The sequence below is a fragment of the Olea europaea genome, chromosome 8 (assembly GCF_002742605.1).
Source record: "Olea europaea var. sylvestris chromosome 8, O_europaea_v1, whole genome shotgun sequence".
Classification (NCBI taxonomy): domain Eukaryota; kingdom Viridiplantae; phylum Streptophyta; class Magnoliopsida; order Lamiales; family Oleaceae; genus Olea; species Olea europaea.
Genome location: NC_036244.1, coordinates 14,290,511 through 14,306,782, shown reverse-complemented (window position 1 = coordinate 14,306,782; position 16,272 = coordinate 14,290,511). Strand labels below are relative to the sequence as shown.

Sequence of the window (16,272 nt, the reverse complement as noted above, 5' to 3'; positions counted from 1 at the left end):
TCAGTTAAAAAGATACATCCATATTAGATAAAATACAATTAAACTCAATTCGACAATTATATATTCCATTTAATTAATTAAACTATATCCAAATACACAACAGTCATCATAACTATGAAATAAAACCCTCAAATTTAAACTTGCACATTTCAATTCTTTCTACTAATAATTTTCTCAAATATTGCCTAAATTAAAGTCAAATTATCCAAATTCTTTTATTTTTGGTAATTTTTTCTATGTTTTTATTGATAATTATGTTGTTTGGTTCTAATAATTGTCAGGTTTTCTTAAAGTAGTTTGCCAATATTTGGCTAGAGTAGAAGTATTAGACAATTCACAAAAAGTCACAGTAGTTAGGTATCATTGTATATGAATTTTTTATTCACTTTCTCTTATTAGTTATTTTATTTCATATAACTATAATAAATGAATTCATATACTATATTTTTATATTTATGAAGAGAATGAATTGTGTTTTACAATTATAGATGGACACCATTAATATTGACTAAGAGTTTAAAATATTTATATCATTTTGTTGAATTATAATTATATAACTTTGATTTGTAATTTTTTTGCATACATGCCCCAAAATTGTGGGCGCTGCAGAGCCTGTTTACTGTAGGTATTTTTACCTTTTTTTTATAGTTTAATTTTAAAACAAAATAAAAATAAAAGGTTAAAAAAATTCAATAATTAAAATTAAAATTATGGTATTAAAGTTTCATTTAAGATAATTAATTTTTCAAACTAAATTAATAGAAGTAATATGTTACCAAAGTAACATCTCTTGTCTAGATTAGTTTATTTGAAATATTAAGAAGTTGTGTGTTTGTAATTCATGCGGATATTCATCGGTCCAAAAGAATGTAAATGTTTGGTCGAATTACATATGCACATGTGGTAATAAATATGTGACAATTGTAATTTTTTTTTATGTGAACAATAAATTGGTCCATAGATAAATTTATTGTTTGACATGATTTATTGTCAATATTTGATTACTATATTAAGAGTACCAATTACAAATTGATATTTATGTCTAAAAATGAATTAATTAATTGATAAATACAGATTATAATGTGAACATGTTTCTTTGGTTTTATTCTTCATTCAGTTAACTCTTCTGTTTCTACAATATCTGTAAACATCAATTCTATTCTCGTGCTAAATAGAACCAACTTTAAGGGCTGGAAAGAGAACGTTCAGATCGTTCTTGGCTGCATGGATTTAGATCTTGCATTAAGGATTGAACAACCTGCTGGATTTACAGATAAAAGTTTCGCTGATAAAAATGGGACTTTGATAAGTGGGATCGTTCAGACTACATGAGTCTTATGATCATGAAGCATGGTATTTCATAATCATTTAGGGGTATTGTGTCTGATGAGGTAGCAACTGTTAAGAATTTTCTTGATGAAATTGAAAAATGCTTGCAAAATGCGTTAAGGTTGAAACTATTACGCTTCTAGCAAACTTAGGTAAAGGTAAATATTCGAGAGTATATCATGGAAATGTCTCATATTGTTTCAAAACTAAATGCACTAAAGCTGATGATTTGCTCGTGCATTTAGTTTTTTTATTTCTCTTCCTGCACAATACAATCAATTCAAGGTCAATTATAACTATCAAAAGGAGAAGTGGACTCTAAATGAGCTCATTTCGTACTGTGTGCAAGAATAAGAAAGGCTGAAGTAAAACATGACTGAAAGTGCTCACTTAATTAGTACCTGTAAGTATAAGTGTTAATTTGATTTTATTTTTTTCTAATTGTCCAGTGATGCTGTACCACCCTATCAATGATCATGTTTGTGTAGCAAAACTCTAGACTAGAGCTTATGCGATTGAACTAAAGGATAAAGTTAGTGGCCCATTCTGAAAAAAAAAAAAATTTGGGTTTTCTTGGTCCAATAGAATACTATATAGCCCCATTAGAGGTTTTTCCTAAAAAAAATGAAATGTGGATAGTAAAGTAATTGATTGATGTTCAATAAGATTTTTAATTAAATATGTGATATTATTATGAATTTTGCTACTTGTATATGAGTGATTCACTATGTATAAGTACAAGATGCAGTGTTGGCAGTACCGCATTAGCTGCCAACACTGTATTTTTTGGGCAGTGCTCAATGACAAGATGCTACACGACATTCTGTCAAGTTGTATGTACAATTTCTTTTGCACATATTGCAAAGTTCTATTCTTATTGATCATTGTAAGTGTCCCAATTCAATAACCAATTTGGTACCACCTCAAAAGGTAATAGAAAGGGATTGTTAGAACCCCTAAGGATGAAAAAGATGTTGAATCATGGGTCCAAATTTAGGAGCTTGATCACAAGATTGCCATAATCATAAATTTCTGAGTGATGTCAACACCTTCCCGATCATCACTAAATAGATAACAAATGTCACCCTGATGTTAACATCATATCTGCCAACTATAAGAAGAAAGTCATGAATATCTAGGCAAAACAATCATGACCTAAGTTACAAGTTATGTCAATGATGATTTGGCATATTGGACTCAACGATCAATCAAATCTCTTCAAACAAGGTAGTGGAATACAAATCGATATTTGACACTATAGCTTGATTTGACAGAGGACAACGAGCTCATGTTGTCAAACCTTTATAAAGGATTTATTGATCCCCTACAAAGGCCGAACTAAGTAATTCCTTAAAGTCCATTACCAAGAGACTTTTAAACGAGAGTTTCTTTTCTTCTTCTTCTTCTTCTTCTTCATTTTTTTTTTTTGCCTGCAATATTAGTTAAGCACTAGTACTCTGCAAAATAATAATAATAATAATAATAATAATAATAATAATAATAATAATAATAATAATAATAATATAAAGGATTTATTGATCCCCTACAAAGGCTGAACTAAGTAATTCCTTAAAGTCCATTACCAAGAGACTTTTAAACGAGAGTTTCTTTTCTTCTTCTTCTTCTTCTTCTTCATTTTTTTTTTTTGCCTGCAATATTAGTTAAGCACTAGTACTCTGCAAAATAATAATAATAATAATAATAATAATAATAATAATAATAATAATAATAATAATAATAATAAATAAATAAATAAATAAATCTATTGAGTGGATATATAATTGCAACATCAATTTTAGTCATCAACAATGATTAATCATGATTTTTGTTCCAACTTTTCTTTTTTCTTATCTAAAGGCACAATCAATTTTTTTTTTCTTTTTATAAAACTTATTACGCTTTAATATTAAAAAACAATAGAATGTATTATAGCCAACCTATTGACCACTGTATATATATAGACTCTAAAAAGAGAGAATGCAGCCTTTAAGTCGGTCTAAACAAGAGAGAATGAAGATAACGCATCATATTTGAGAAAGGCATGAAAAATGAGATCAATTCAATTTTCGACCACCTAACACGGACCTAGGCAAGCAAAAGATGCGAGCGTTTTTAATTAGTTAAACAAAATAAAATAATAATAATTATTATTATTAATCTTATATAAAAAGATTTGGTGGGGTCGGAGTTGTTTGGGGGAAAATGTGAGGAAATACTTACAAATAACCTAAATATAATAGTGAATTGTGAGATTAGACCTGAAAATATGATCATTTGAAGAATAGCCTTTGAATTATAATCTTTCCAAAAATACCTCTCATAGAGAATTTGCAACCAAAGTCATTAAAATGTATAAAAACCTTCAATTAGGTCCCCAAAGAAATATAGATCATGAATCTTTAATAAATTTAACCCCAAATATTATACAAAATTTTATTAATCTAAAAAATGCAATAGATAATGAATTAAATTATTTAAAAGAAGATCTGAAAAGTTTCTTTACAGAATATTTAAATCTAAAATTAAAATATAAAAATGTTTATATAGATAATAGAGCAATCAAAATAGAAAATAATATACATAAACAAATTTTTAAACTGGAAAGAAGAATTAACAAGTTAAATATAATTATTAAAGAAAAGGTTTTTACAAAAGATAGTGAATTTTATAATGGTGAAAAATATGATGAATATAAAAAACAGTTAGAAGAATTGACTGAAAAAAATGGAAAATACGAAGATGAATACTAATCCATCAACAAGTCGACATATAAAAATAGAATTCAGTAGTGATGAAAAATATGATTATCCTTATTATACAACAATACCTCTTAAAGAGGGTATTAATCAATATAGGAAAATACAGAAAAGATACACTGGAAATATAAGAAAGCAATCCATAAAAGAAATAAATCTAATGAAATCTTATAATGAACTAATCCACATAACAGGAATATGGTTAGATCTAGATTGTATAGATAAAAATAAAGCTATTGATACATCGATGAAAAGTACAGGTTTAGCAATACAATTTAATAAATGGGAAACATATACAGTTTTTGGATTTATAGAACATACATTCAGAGGAATTGTTTTTGAATGGTGGAGAAAGTTATCAGAAACTATAAAAGGAAGAATAAAGTACGGAGAAAATAGGACTGAATTATTAGATAATAGGAATACTTTAAATTATCAAAATATACAAGAAATATTAAAAAGGTTTGAAAGAGCCTTAAGAACAGAGTTCTGGGGAGATAGATATGCTTCTAATGAAAAAGAAAGAAAACAAGAAGAATATAATGAAGGAATGATAGCAATAGAAAATTTAAAGATATGTGACATGTATGAATTAGAAAGATATACATGTAAATTTGAAAAATTATACTATATATTAAATCAAGGAGATTATCAAGAAAATAAGCCTATATTAAAATTTTATTTTACGAAGTTACCATTCCCATGAGGAATTAAGTTATTAAAAGAATATGAAAAATTATTACCTCTAGGAGAAGAGGGAAGAGTAAAAATAGATAGTTTTGGAAGTAGGATTGAATTTACAAAAAGAATGATAAGTATATGGTGCAGAGAAACTCTTGAGAGTGGGAAAGCATAGAAAATAAGAAAGAATTCTTTGTGTTGTTACAAAGATATTGACCAAATTGAACAATTTGGATGTCATAAGAAGAAATATAAACCATATAAGAAATATATAAGAAAATTCAAAAACTACAAGAAATTTAAGAAAAGAAATTTTAAACCACACAAAAAATATTTCAAGAAAAAAATTGGAATAAAAAATTCAAACCAAGAAATATTAAAAAATGTAGATGTTTCATCTGTAATGAAGAATGACACATTATCCCTCAATGTCCTAAAAAGAAGGATAAATAGAATATAAAAACTCGTAGAATTTATGAAAAATTTTAAGAAGATAGTGATATAGAACCAATTGAATATTTTGAAAATTTAAGTAGTGAATGCAATAGCATTTATGAATTAGATACATCCTCATCAGAGGAAGATTCTGAGGAGATAGTATATATGAATTAAGAGATACAACAAGCAGATTTAGAAATAGAAGTAGAAACAACTGAAAAAGTTGAAGACTCTATATAAGGTATAAATCAAGAAATTCCCTTTGATATTAAAAAATAGGTTAGAAAAATTGAAAAAAGAAATTTTTGAAACATATTCTGAAAATCCATTAGAAAAATGGAATACAGACAAAGTAAAGGCAAAAATAGAATTAATTAATCCAGACACTGTAGTAAGAGTCAAACTCATGAAATATAATGTAGATGACCAAAAGGAATTTAAAAATCAGATAAAAGAACTACTAGGAGCCAAATTGATTAGGCCTAGTGAAAGCCCACATAACAGTCCAGCCTTTATGATTAGAAAATATAGTGAGATAAAAAGAGGAAAAGCCAGGATGGTGATAAATTATAAAAAGTTAAATGAAATTACCAAATTTGATGGATATTACTTGCCAAATAAGGACACCCTTATTAAGCAAGTACAGAATAAAAAGATATTCTCAAAATTTGATTGTAAATCAGGGTTTTGGCAAATCATGCTTACAGAAGAAAGTAAACCATTAACTGTATTTAGTACCCCCAATCCTTTAGAACAATACTGACATTAAAGTAGCACTGCATCGCTGCAGCATCACGGCTCAGAAGAGGAGCCTCAAAGCACTGTGTTCACATTGCCTGGGCGATGCTATGTTCATAATGCCCAAGCGCCACCTAGGGGCTGGGTGCATACATGCCCCAAAATTGTGGGCGCTGCAGAGCCTGTTTACTGTAGGTATTTTTACCTTTTTTTTATAGTTTAATTTTAAAACAAAATAAAAATAAAAGGTTAAAAAAATTCAATAATTAAAATTACGGTATTAAAGTTTCATTTAAGATAATTAATTTTTCAAACTAAATTAATAGAAGTAATATGTTACCAAAGTAACATCTCTTGTCTAGATTAGTTTATTTGAAATATTAAGAAGTTGTGTGTTTGTAATTCATGCGGATATTCATCGGTCCAAAAGAATGTAAATGTTTGGTCGAATTACATATGCACATGTGGTAATAAATATGTGACAATTGTAATTTTTTTTTATGTGAACAATAAATTGGTCCATAGATAAATTTATTGTTTGACATGATTTATTGTCAATATTTGATTACTATATTAAGAGTACCAATTACAAATTGATATTTATGTCTAAAAATGAATTAATTAATTGATAAATACAGATTATAATGTGAACATGTTTCTTTGGTTTTATTCTTCATTCAGTTAACTCTTCTGTTTCTACAATATCTGTAAACATCAATTCTGAAAAATAATGTCGATCCATCTATTGCCAATAGATATATTATCAGAATACAAATTTGATTTTCATACTTCAAATTTGATATTGAATATATAAAAGGTAAAACTAACTTTCTTCCTGATTATCTCAGCAGGGATGGAGCTAGAGCAACTAAGGACAAAAGTCCAAATACTTGAGATAAAAATTTTCTATTTGGAAACACAAATTCAAAATATCTAAGATATCATTCAAGGCAAAAATATAACCCTTGAGACAGAAGTAATTTGTACCAAGTCTAGTTTCCCTTCACAGGGACCAGTAAATACTAGTGCTCTCTCAAAGGATAAATGAAAAGAGAAGAAGGTAGTTGGAACTCCTTCACAGGGAATACTTAAGCCTATTACTGGTAATGAAGATATCAAAATTCCCACTAGGGAAGATATTCAAAATATCAAAAGCGAATATAGCTCTTCACAGAACCAAACTGAATCTAAACTTTCTATTGAAAGAATAGATCCAAAAGATATTGTCAAAATATGTCATGAGACAAAATTTCCCAGAAAAGATAACTATGAAGAAGTCATATTCTTTATTATTATTTTCAATGTTTTATCAAATTGGTATCTGGAAATAGGAAAGTGGATGAAAACTCTCCACTATGCAAAATATAACAAGATAAACTTTTATCCAAGAGCAGCAGCCAACTGGGTACGAAACTGTTTTAAGATAGGAAATATACTCTGTATATATCCCAGCAAAGATCTCAAAAAAATAGCCCAACTACCAGCCAATGTCAGGAAAGTTGTAAAGAGATATATTGAAGTAGTCAAGACAACAAACATATACATCAGATTTCATTCAGCAACTATGGAATGAGATTCCGTTCTTGAATATATGCATCCATCATTCCATGTTATCAAAATGGGATTTACAAACCAACATTTTTTACCAACCAGTCAAAAGGTTGTTAAAAATGGATACTAAGATATTATAAATATGATACCCTACAAAATAGCAAAATGGTACAAAGAAATATTTGAACATGTAACTCAGATTATTACTGAGAAAGAAAAAATATGAATTTATCCATCTGAAGACCTTATAATTTACTCCAATGCAAGGATGACTACAAAGGAAGAAGATATATGTTATCTTGACCAATTATTATTCGCAATTATCTCAAACTAAGTACATGGATAACTACTCTGGAACTATAGTGACCACCATTGTGAATATTGTGTAGTGGAAGATATGAGTCAAGCATCTCTCAACAGTGAAGAATTCCTTGCAGAATTCTTTAATTCTAAGATGGAAAAGTGATAGTGATAAAAGTGGCCCTTTATCACTACTTTAATAAAGAAATTTATTAAAGAAAAACTGTGGCTACTAAAAGACATAAGATAATACAAGAAAGTCTTCATAATTGTGACTACTCACTTACTGGTTGTCATAAGTGAAAGATAAATTCAAAGATAAGGTAGATAATTTCAAAAAGAGAGGTCTACTTAGCAAGAAAATAATGGAGAAATTGATGGAGATAAGATTGTTGAGCTACCCACCAAAAGAAAGGAAGAGGCACCTGTCAAGATAAGATTTCCAAAATCTTCTATATAAGGAGGCAAGAAGGGAAAGAAAGAGGCATCTCGGAGAACACTCGATCTCAAACACACTCTGAGAAAACACATCTCAAAGATAGATCTTTTGTAATCTGTATACACCACTTGTATTCAAAAATATTAGATAGTCAGAAGATAGCAAAACTTGTAATAAGGTAATCACTTATAGAGTTCAAAACTTCATAAGATAAGTACCAAAGGTATGTAAATATAGATTGTAAACATGTACTATTTCAGTTTATGAATATTAAAGTAAAGTTTGTTATGTTCAACAAAACTTTCATGAAAGGATTTCGTTAAGTCTCTCATGATTCCTCGGTAGTACAGATAGAGATTTTAAAAGATTTTCAAAACATTGATTTTGAATGGATGTTAGTCATGCCAAAGTACCCGTCTTTGACGAATGGTTTGGGGGGAAAAGGCAGTTTTCTAACAAAATTGTAGCACCTTGTGTGTGAGTTATTTTTTAAAATTTCATTTCAAGTAAGAACTTGATTCTGAAAAGAGTCTGAATAGTGGTGAAAACAGAGACTCTGAATACTGTGAGATAGCATCTGTGGAAACACGGCTAGTTCTCTAAAGTGAGAAATGCAACCTTAATTGAAAAGCCTTTTATGGAAGCAGTTGTGGACCCAAATGATTTAAAAATATTTTAAACTTTTATTTGATTCGGAAGATTGATCAAGTACATGCAAAGCATCTATAAGAGCATATTGGAGGGAAAGTCTGTTTACTTCCATTTGATTATTGTAAGTCATTTACTTGTTTTTACATATTGCTTTGATTAATTTTGATGAACACTTCACAAGTATCCACGTCCACTTCTAATAATGATAGTGATCCCAGATTATATTTAGATAAGAAAGGTATTTCGCTTTTACTTAAATTAGCTGAAAAATTTGAAGACATATTTTCTGTTGGCAAAGAAAAACTTGAAGAAATATATAGAGATATAGATTATTATTGTAAGCATAATATAAAAATTGATTCTGTAAGAACTAATAGAGAAATAAAAAAGGTAGAAAATATTATAACTAAACATAGAGATATACAAGAAGAAGTTTCAGAAGGAATAGTTTTAGGATATATAACTAAGAAATATCAGCCTAGAATCTTTGAAAAATTATCAATATATAGATAATATTTAAAGGTGTTTGAAAGATTAAAAAATATAAACATAAGTCCTGATTAATAAACTTCGAAAGAAGAAGGATACATCTTGCAAATAATAAAAGTAAGGATAACATAGTATTTTTTTATAGTAAAGATTATTGTGAAAAATAGAACAAATATTTTGGTCATTTAGAAGAATAGCCCGGAAAATGTTGGATTCTTCGGGGCCTTGTAAATTTAAGCCCCTTGAATCTTGGCAGCTATTAACCATCTCAATTTGATTATTGAGAAATTGACACCAGAGCATCATCCCACAATATCTTCCTCTACGGTAAGCTGCAACTCTTCAACCAAGTCCCTATCCTCAACACATTCACGTACAACGTTCTCCTTCGAGCTTATGATTCTCATTCGAGCTTATGATCATAGCAACACAATGAACATGCCTTTTCACCCCAGGAGCTGCTTGAACAAGAAAACCTTGCCCAGTTAAACATACTTTTTCCTTTGTTCTAAAACCCTGTATTTATTTATTGGCTATTAATGAAGGGAGACAAGGCCCAAGCTCAACTTTTGGAAAATGGGTTTGGCTCAGATGTTTATATAAGCAACAGTTTGGTTCATTTTTATGCTTCTTGAGGGTGAATGGAACATGCGAGAAAGGTGTTTGATAAGATGCCTGAAAGAACTGTATTCATGGAACGTGATTATGGATGTGCTCATGCAAATGGGAGAGTTTCATGAGGGGTTGAATATGTTCGTTGAGATGAAAAAATGGTTCGTTGGGATGGATACACATAGATGCTTGCGCAAGATTGAGGACTTTTGGGATATGGGCTCATGCATATCTATCGAGAAAGTGCGAATTTAATGCAAATTTTGATGTTTCGCTGAACAATTCTATGGTGGAAATGTATTCGAAGTGATTTTAGGATTTGCAATGCACGGGGAAGCTGAGAGTGTATAAAATATCTGTCCAATGATTGATGAAGGAAGATTGATGCCTAACTGGATCACATTTGTTGGCTAATTGAGCAACTGTAATCACATATGGAGTAATTCCATAGGTGCAAGGAATTATTGACATAAATGATACAGGCGATGTGTTGGCAGCATCTGTATGGTGTATTGATGTATTTTCTGCGTTGTTGTGTCAAAAACCAACAAAAAATTGTCAAGTGTCTTCTGTAAGAACTTTGTCAAACTATTTTTGTACTTGTAGCAAAATTGTCATATATGATGGTTGGGCTATGCTATGGGTATTTCCATGTGTCTATTTTGGATACCATTACGAATCCCCCTATGTACGAGAATATTAATCCATAATGGTTAATGAATATGATATATAGCCAGTTTTACACCCCTATGGTTGCCTAATTGACCTTCTAGCACGTAATGGAAAAATTGATGAAGCACTTTATATTGTATCAAACATGCCAATTAAACCCTATGCTGTGATTTGGAGGTCTTCTTGATGCTTCGTCCAAACCTGAGTTTTAGTGATGACAGAATGCTTGTGAGATGACTTTTTACTAGTTTTTTGATTAGCTGATTATACATCCATCTCTACAAGATGATACCTTCTAACTTGGTCTCTATACATAAATCGAGTGCTCGTGAAAGAAATCAAAGAATTTCTGGCACTTCAATTATTTTCGAGCAGCTTATAGTATTTTCTGAACAGTCGAGAGTGCTCCCTTATTTTTACTGGCACAAGATATTAAAGCCCGTGGACCTTGTGACATTGGCAATTGCTTAATGGAAAATCTCAAGAAACGAATCTCCTTTTTTACATTTTTCTTTTAATTATTTTTTGATAGTGGATTATTTAATACAAATCTTCATAATTCTACTTATACCTTTTTAAGTTAAGACAATTTAAAATGGAAATAAAATCGTTGGATCAAAGAATCTCACCAACATAACTAATAAATTCTAATATTTCATAAACTTAAGAATCAATTTGTATTCAAGTACAACATCAAAAAATTCAGCACTTAAATCAATAAACACACTATATGACTGGCAGGTACAGAATGAAAGAATCTGAAAGTCTGGTAGGTAGAAATCTCATTCTGTATCTTTCACCACTATTAATGTATATACAAAACCTTCATGAATTCAGAGTTTTCTAGGAATTTGGGCTATGCTTCGATTGCAAGGGGTCAGGGACAGCTGAAACAGGAGGTACAAAACACGTATTGATAACTTCTGGTTTCTTTCTAAAATGGAGCAAAGGTTTTCGCCAACTCTTGACCCACTGAAATGGCAAAACGAGACAAGTGGGTAAGTGCTAAAATTCGATGAATAAAGTTGACATATAAATTCAAATCCTCGAGGTCGAAACAAAGGCTAGTAGCATGTACAACGTAATTAGAGTAAAAGATTACCTTGGGACGAGGTCGAAACCACGATAACATGCATAGTTGCATTATTGGGAGGAAGCTGCAAACGAAGAGGATAAAGCTTCCCATTCAAAGGGCTACGAGTGCACACAACAACATCATCGATTCCTAATTCCTCCTCAAGCCTCTTTGCCAATTCTTGAACTTCATTTCCTTTGAATGTAATGCAAAGTTCTTCAAATCCCTCATCAATTTGCCCTTGTTCATCAGCTATATGGAAGTAAATCAACCTTCCGTCCCCCCCTTTTGGTGGCGAACTAACCAAAGAATCATTCGACTGTCAAAAAAACCATGTTAATATACACTCAGCATCCATAAATATGTTGAATCACTTCATCTACAGGTTTAAGTCATTAGGGGAAAAAACACGTCTATATTCATTTAATCAACTTGCCCGTTATAAAACTTTCATAGATAGGTTTTGTGAGTACCTCTTGTCGAGAGAAGCTAGCAAATTCTGAGGAATGAGTAGAAGGCGGGATTGAATTGGAAGCAAAAGAATCAGATTGAACCACCAACGGCGGAGGCGGTTTAGCTACCGGAGACTGCCCCACCAATATCTCCACCACATGAACATCCCATAAAATCCAATCCTGAGTGGCGGTCCGGTGAGGAACATCATGAGTAACAGAGTTCCTCCACGGCGGCAGCCCTCCGTTTGCACGCAGAAACTGCCCGTACCTAGTTTTCAGCTTAATAAATTTCCCTTCTCTTACGGGTTCCCACTCCAGCGACGAGTCGAGCCGCTGCGGCAGAGTCTGCGCTACCTTCCGCCCCGTCATGCCCAGTAGAAACGGCTGATTTGTGGCGGTTAAATATTTGCCGTAGCAACTTTTCAGGCGGATTATTCCGTCCAAATTCTCAACAAATTCTACCGTCCATTTGGCAGCGGTGGATGAGCCGTTCCGATCCTGGGTAACTGATTCTTCATCTTCCTCCGCCGTTAAGTACTTATCGTGGGCACTCCTCAGCCTCACTGCCTTGGCCTTGTGGAACATATCCATGGCTATTTTTCTTCTTAATTTCAGACCCAAATTTTACACAGCAAAGTGTTCTGAATATGGTAAATTAGGGTAGAATCAGTATATATATATATATATATATATATATATATATATATATATATATATATATTGAAAAGGAAAAGGAAAAGGAAAAGGAAATCGCGTAATGAATGACAGTCAGATCCAGCCAGCCAGCCATTAGATACAGAAGCGTACGAATAGAAGACACCTTCGATGGTTCTCCGAACGCGGTATTATTTTGACAATGTCACGTGGGTCCACGACATTGTCAGAGAATTCAAACTAGGAGGCTTTAAATCTCGGTGGTCCATTAGAGTTGCATTGAATGTCCTGGTTTTCACTTGACTAATATATAATCAGGTGGTCTAATGTGATTCTGGCTAGTTTCCATTATACCCTCCGTTCATTTCTATTTTTGGAAGAATGAAAACGAAGGATATAATCGTTACTAATTTTATATAAACGATAAAAAATTAAATTTGGTGATTTAATATAATGGATAACGATTATATTTTTTATTTTAATAAGAAAATAATGGGAACCAAATAGGGGTATAGATTATTTTATATTTTAATTTAATTTAAATTTTTTTTTCAAATAAATCAGGTTTGCTTAGCTTAAACAGTTTGACTCACTTTGGATCGAGTCATGTCAATTTTGACCATTCAATTTATTTATGACACTACTAAGCTATACAATCAAGGTAAAATAATTTTTAAACTTCATCTAATGAGTGAATTGTCCAAATGGTCACTGAACTTTGTAAAAGATTTTTAAGAAGTCACTGAACTTTAAAAATTATCTAAATTGTCACTGAACTTTGCAAAAGATTTTTACCTAATCACTGAACTTTAAAAATAACATAAATGCTCATTGAATTTTATAAAAAGTTTCCAGGGGTCATTGAATTCAATGGCCTTATGGAAACCTTTTGCAAATTTCAGTGACCATTTGGTGAATTTTAAAGTTCAGTGATCTCTTAAAAACTTTTTACAAAATTTAATGATCATTTAGGTTATTTTTAAAGTTCAGTAATCTCTTGAAATTTTTTTACAAATTTCAACGACCATTTTGACAAATGAAAGGGCCGCTGAATTTTCAAGGTCGAAACTTGGTGACTCACTTTAGAATTTGTTAGGTCCCCAGTGGATAATACCAAAGATGCTGGAAATGTATGAAAGATACAACTTTCTTTCTGGTTTGATAGGGAGAGGAGATAGTGACTTGTCTCCCCTAACTGGCTGCCATATTCGATATTATCTTCAATTTCTTACACGATACGAAATAAGCTAAAAAGCCAGTGGAGTCATAACTTATAATTGTATATGCTATTTTGTTGCAATTGCGTGAGGTTTTGGATTATATAACTTGACTCATTCAATGGAAGTTGATTTTAGAATATACTGCAATTGAGATTTGATCCAACTTGTTTGGTTATTGTTATTATTATTATTATTATTATTACTTTTTGATCCCACCGGATACAAATTTTATGGAAATGACCATAGTAGTGAAAAAAAAAGAAGAAAAGAAGGAAAAAAAAGGCGAATGTGGATAATGGCACAATGACGTTGGGCCGGATCATTTGAATTGATGGACTCGTGGGCCAAATCCTTAAATGTTGAATTGGTGTTGATTTGTTTCCTGGCCAAAAACGTGTTGTTGAAACACAACTTCTCTTAAGTAAGAACAGATGCACCTAATCTTGCCAAGTGTCCCCACTTGCACCGTTGGATGAACGATCTTCTAGTGCCTTCGATATTTATTTGGCACTAGGATTTGAGACACCAAACTTTTCACTTCTTTTGTCTCTTGAACTCTCTCTGGGTTCTTCGTTTTTCTCTCTTTTGCACTTTGAAATTAAGCACTTGTTGATGAGATAATTTCCAGCCATTTGGTATAGATCTTGAGTGATTTGTATAGGTTTATTATCTGTCATTCTTAAGTGAATGTTGTTCTGTATTGTGAGGCTTATTTGGGGAGAAATCTTGTGTGATTTCGTTCTAGTGCCATGGAGCTGTAATGGACTGATTGATATAGTGATATCCTTTTGGTGACGGAAGCTCAAAGGGGGATTAGAAACTTTGGTTCTAAATCTCTTGCCTTAAGGCGAAAAATCATCGTGTTCCTTTATTTTTATTTTTGTTTTTTTTGCATAATTTTTCCATATTTTGTTGATTTTTAAAGTGGCTAATTTTTAAATCAATCGTCACAGTGAAATTAGCCTATGTTTGTTTCTCATCGTTTTAAAATTTCTTTTTTTATAAGATTATTTTTAACTATACATTCATACAATAAAATATTCTGTACATAAATTTAAAACTTTTCCTTACTTTTTAACCATGCATTCTCTTAAAAAACGCTATTCAAAACTGTTTACGATGGTAATAATGGCTGCCTAACAGGAGCTAATAAGTTATGCATAATTTAGATTTAACCTTCAAATGTCAATGTAATTTCTTCTTCTTCTTCTTCTTTTAAGCATTTTGCTCACGTTAATTAACCATTGAAATGATTTTTTCAGGTGAGTGAGATTAAAAAATAAATAAAATTGAATTTCGGAATTCATGAGTAATTATGTGCATACTAGGAGACATAAGGAGAAGGAATAAAAGAACACAATATATGTAGATAAGATTTCTCATCAACTCCAACGGGTTCAGTTAGGTTTTATTAATTAACTTTGCAAATTAATAAGCTACTCGTTGCTTTGAAAATGATAATTTTTATTGGCTTCTGATTAATTAGCTTATAAGTTAATGATCTATTCCACCAATTAGCACTACACGATTAGAAACATGATTTTTAAACTCTCGATTTGGATCTTATGATCCTACAATTCCAAAATTACGAAAAGATCCGTCATTTTTTAGGATCTTAAATTTGTAGAAACTTACGTTCTCCATATTCGATTCTTTTTATCCTAATGATCCTCTATATCCTAATTGAATATTATTTGGAGTGAAAACTTTTATCTTAAAACTAAAATGAAATGGAAGTATACTTTGATTTCCTGTTTTGGTTCAACATTTAAAAGAAAGTTGTCATGTCAAGTCTCATTTTATTTGGATTTCTTTGCCTCCTAGATATCAATTGTAGACCTTTATAAAGTTGCAACCTTGGTTTTATAATTTGATTTTAGTTAGTTATAGAATTTAACATTTATTTATGTTTTATTATATTATAATTAATATATGATAGAATCTAAGTAATACAATGATCCGATCGGTAACACTCTTTCCTCGATCTAATCCAAAATTACAATTCTGACAACCTTGGTTAGGACCAATCTAAGTATTTTCGATTCGATACAATGATTTGATATGTAACTCTCTTTTTTTGATCCGATCCAAAATTACAATCATGACAACCTTGGTTAGAATAGTATAAACTTTTGACTGATCCCACTTTTGACAATAGGTTTGCAATTTAGCCAAGTCTTTCTAGATATCTGCTGATAATCTACCACAAAAA

At 30.9% G+C, this 16,272-nt stretch overlaps 1 protein-coding gene across 1 annotated transcript; it reads right to left on the bottom strand.

The window, feature by feature from the left end:
* Positions 1-11,290: 11,290 nt before the first annotated feature.
* On the bottom strand, positions 11,291-12,855 carry LOC111398895. Its single transcript, XM_023026052.1, has 3 exons — positions 12,205-12,855; positions 11,759-12,050; positions 11,291-11,628 (listed from the first exon to the last, which is right to left on the bottom strand). The coding sequence occupies exons 1-3, from the start codon at positions 12,775-12,777 to the stop codon at positions 11,591-11,593; spliced, it is 903 nt and encodes a 300-aa protein (XP_022881820.1). The 5' UTR covers positions 12,778-12,855; the 3' UTR covers positions 11,291-11,590.
* Positions 12,856-16,272: the final 3,417 nt, after the last annotated feature.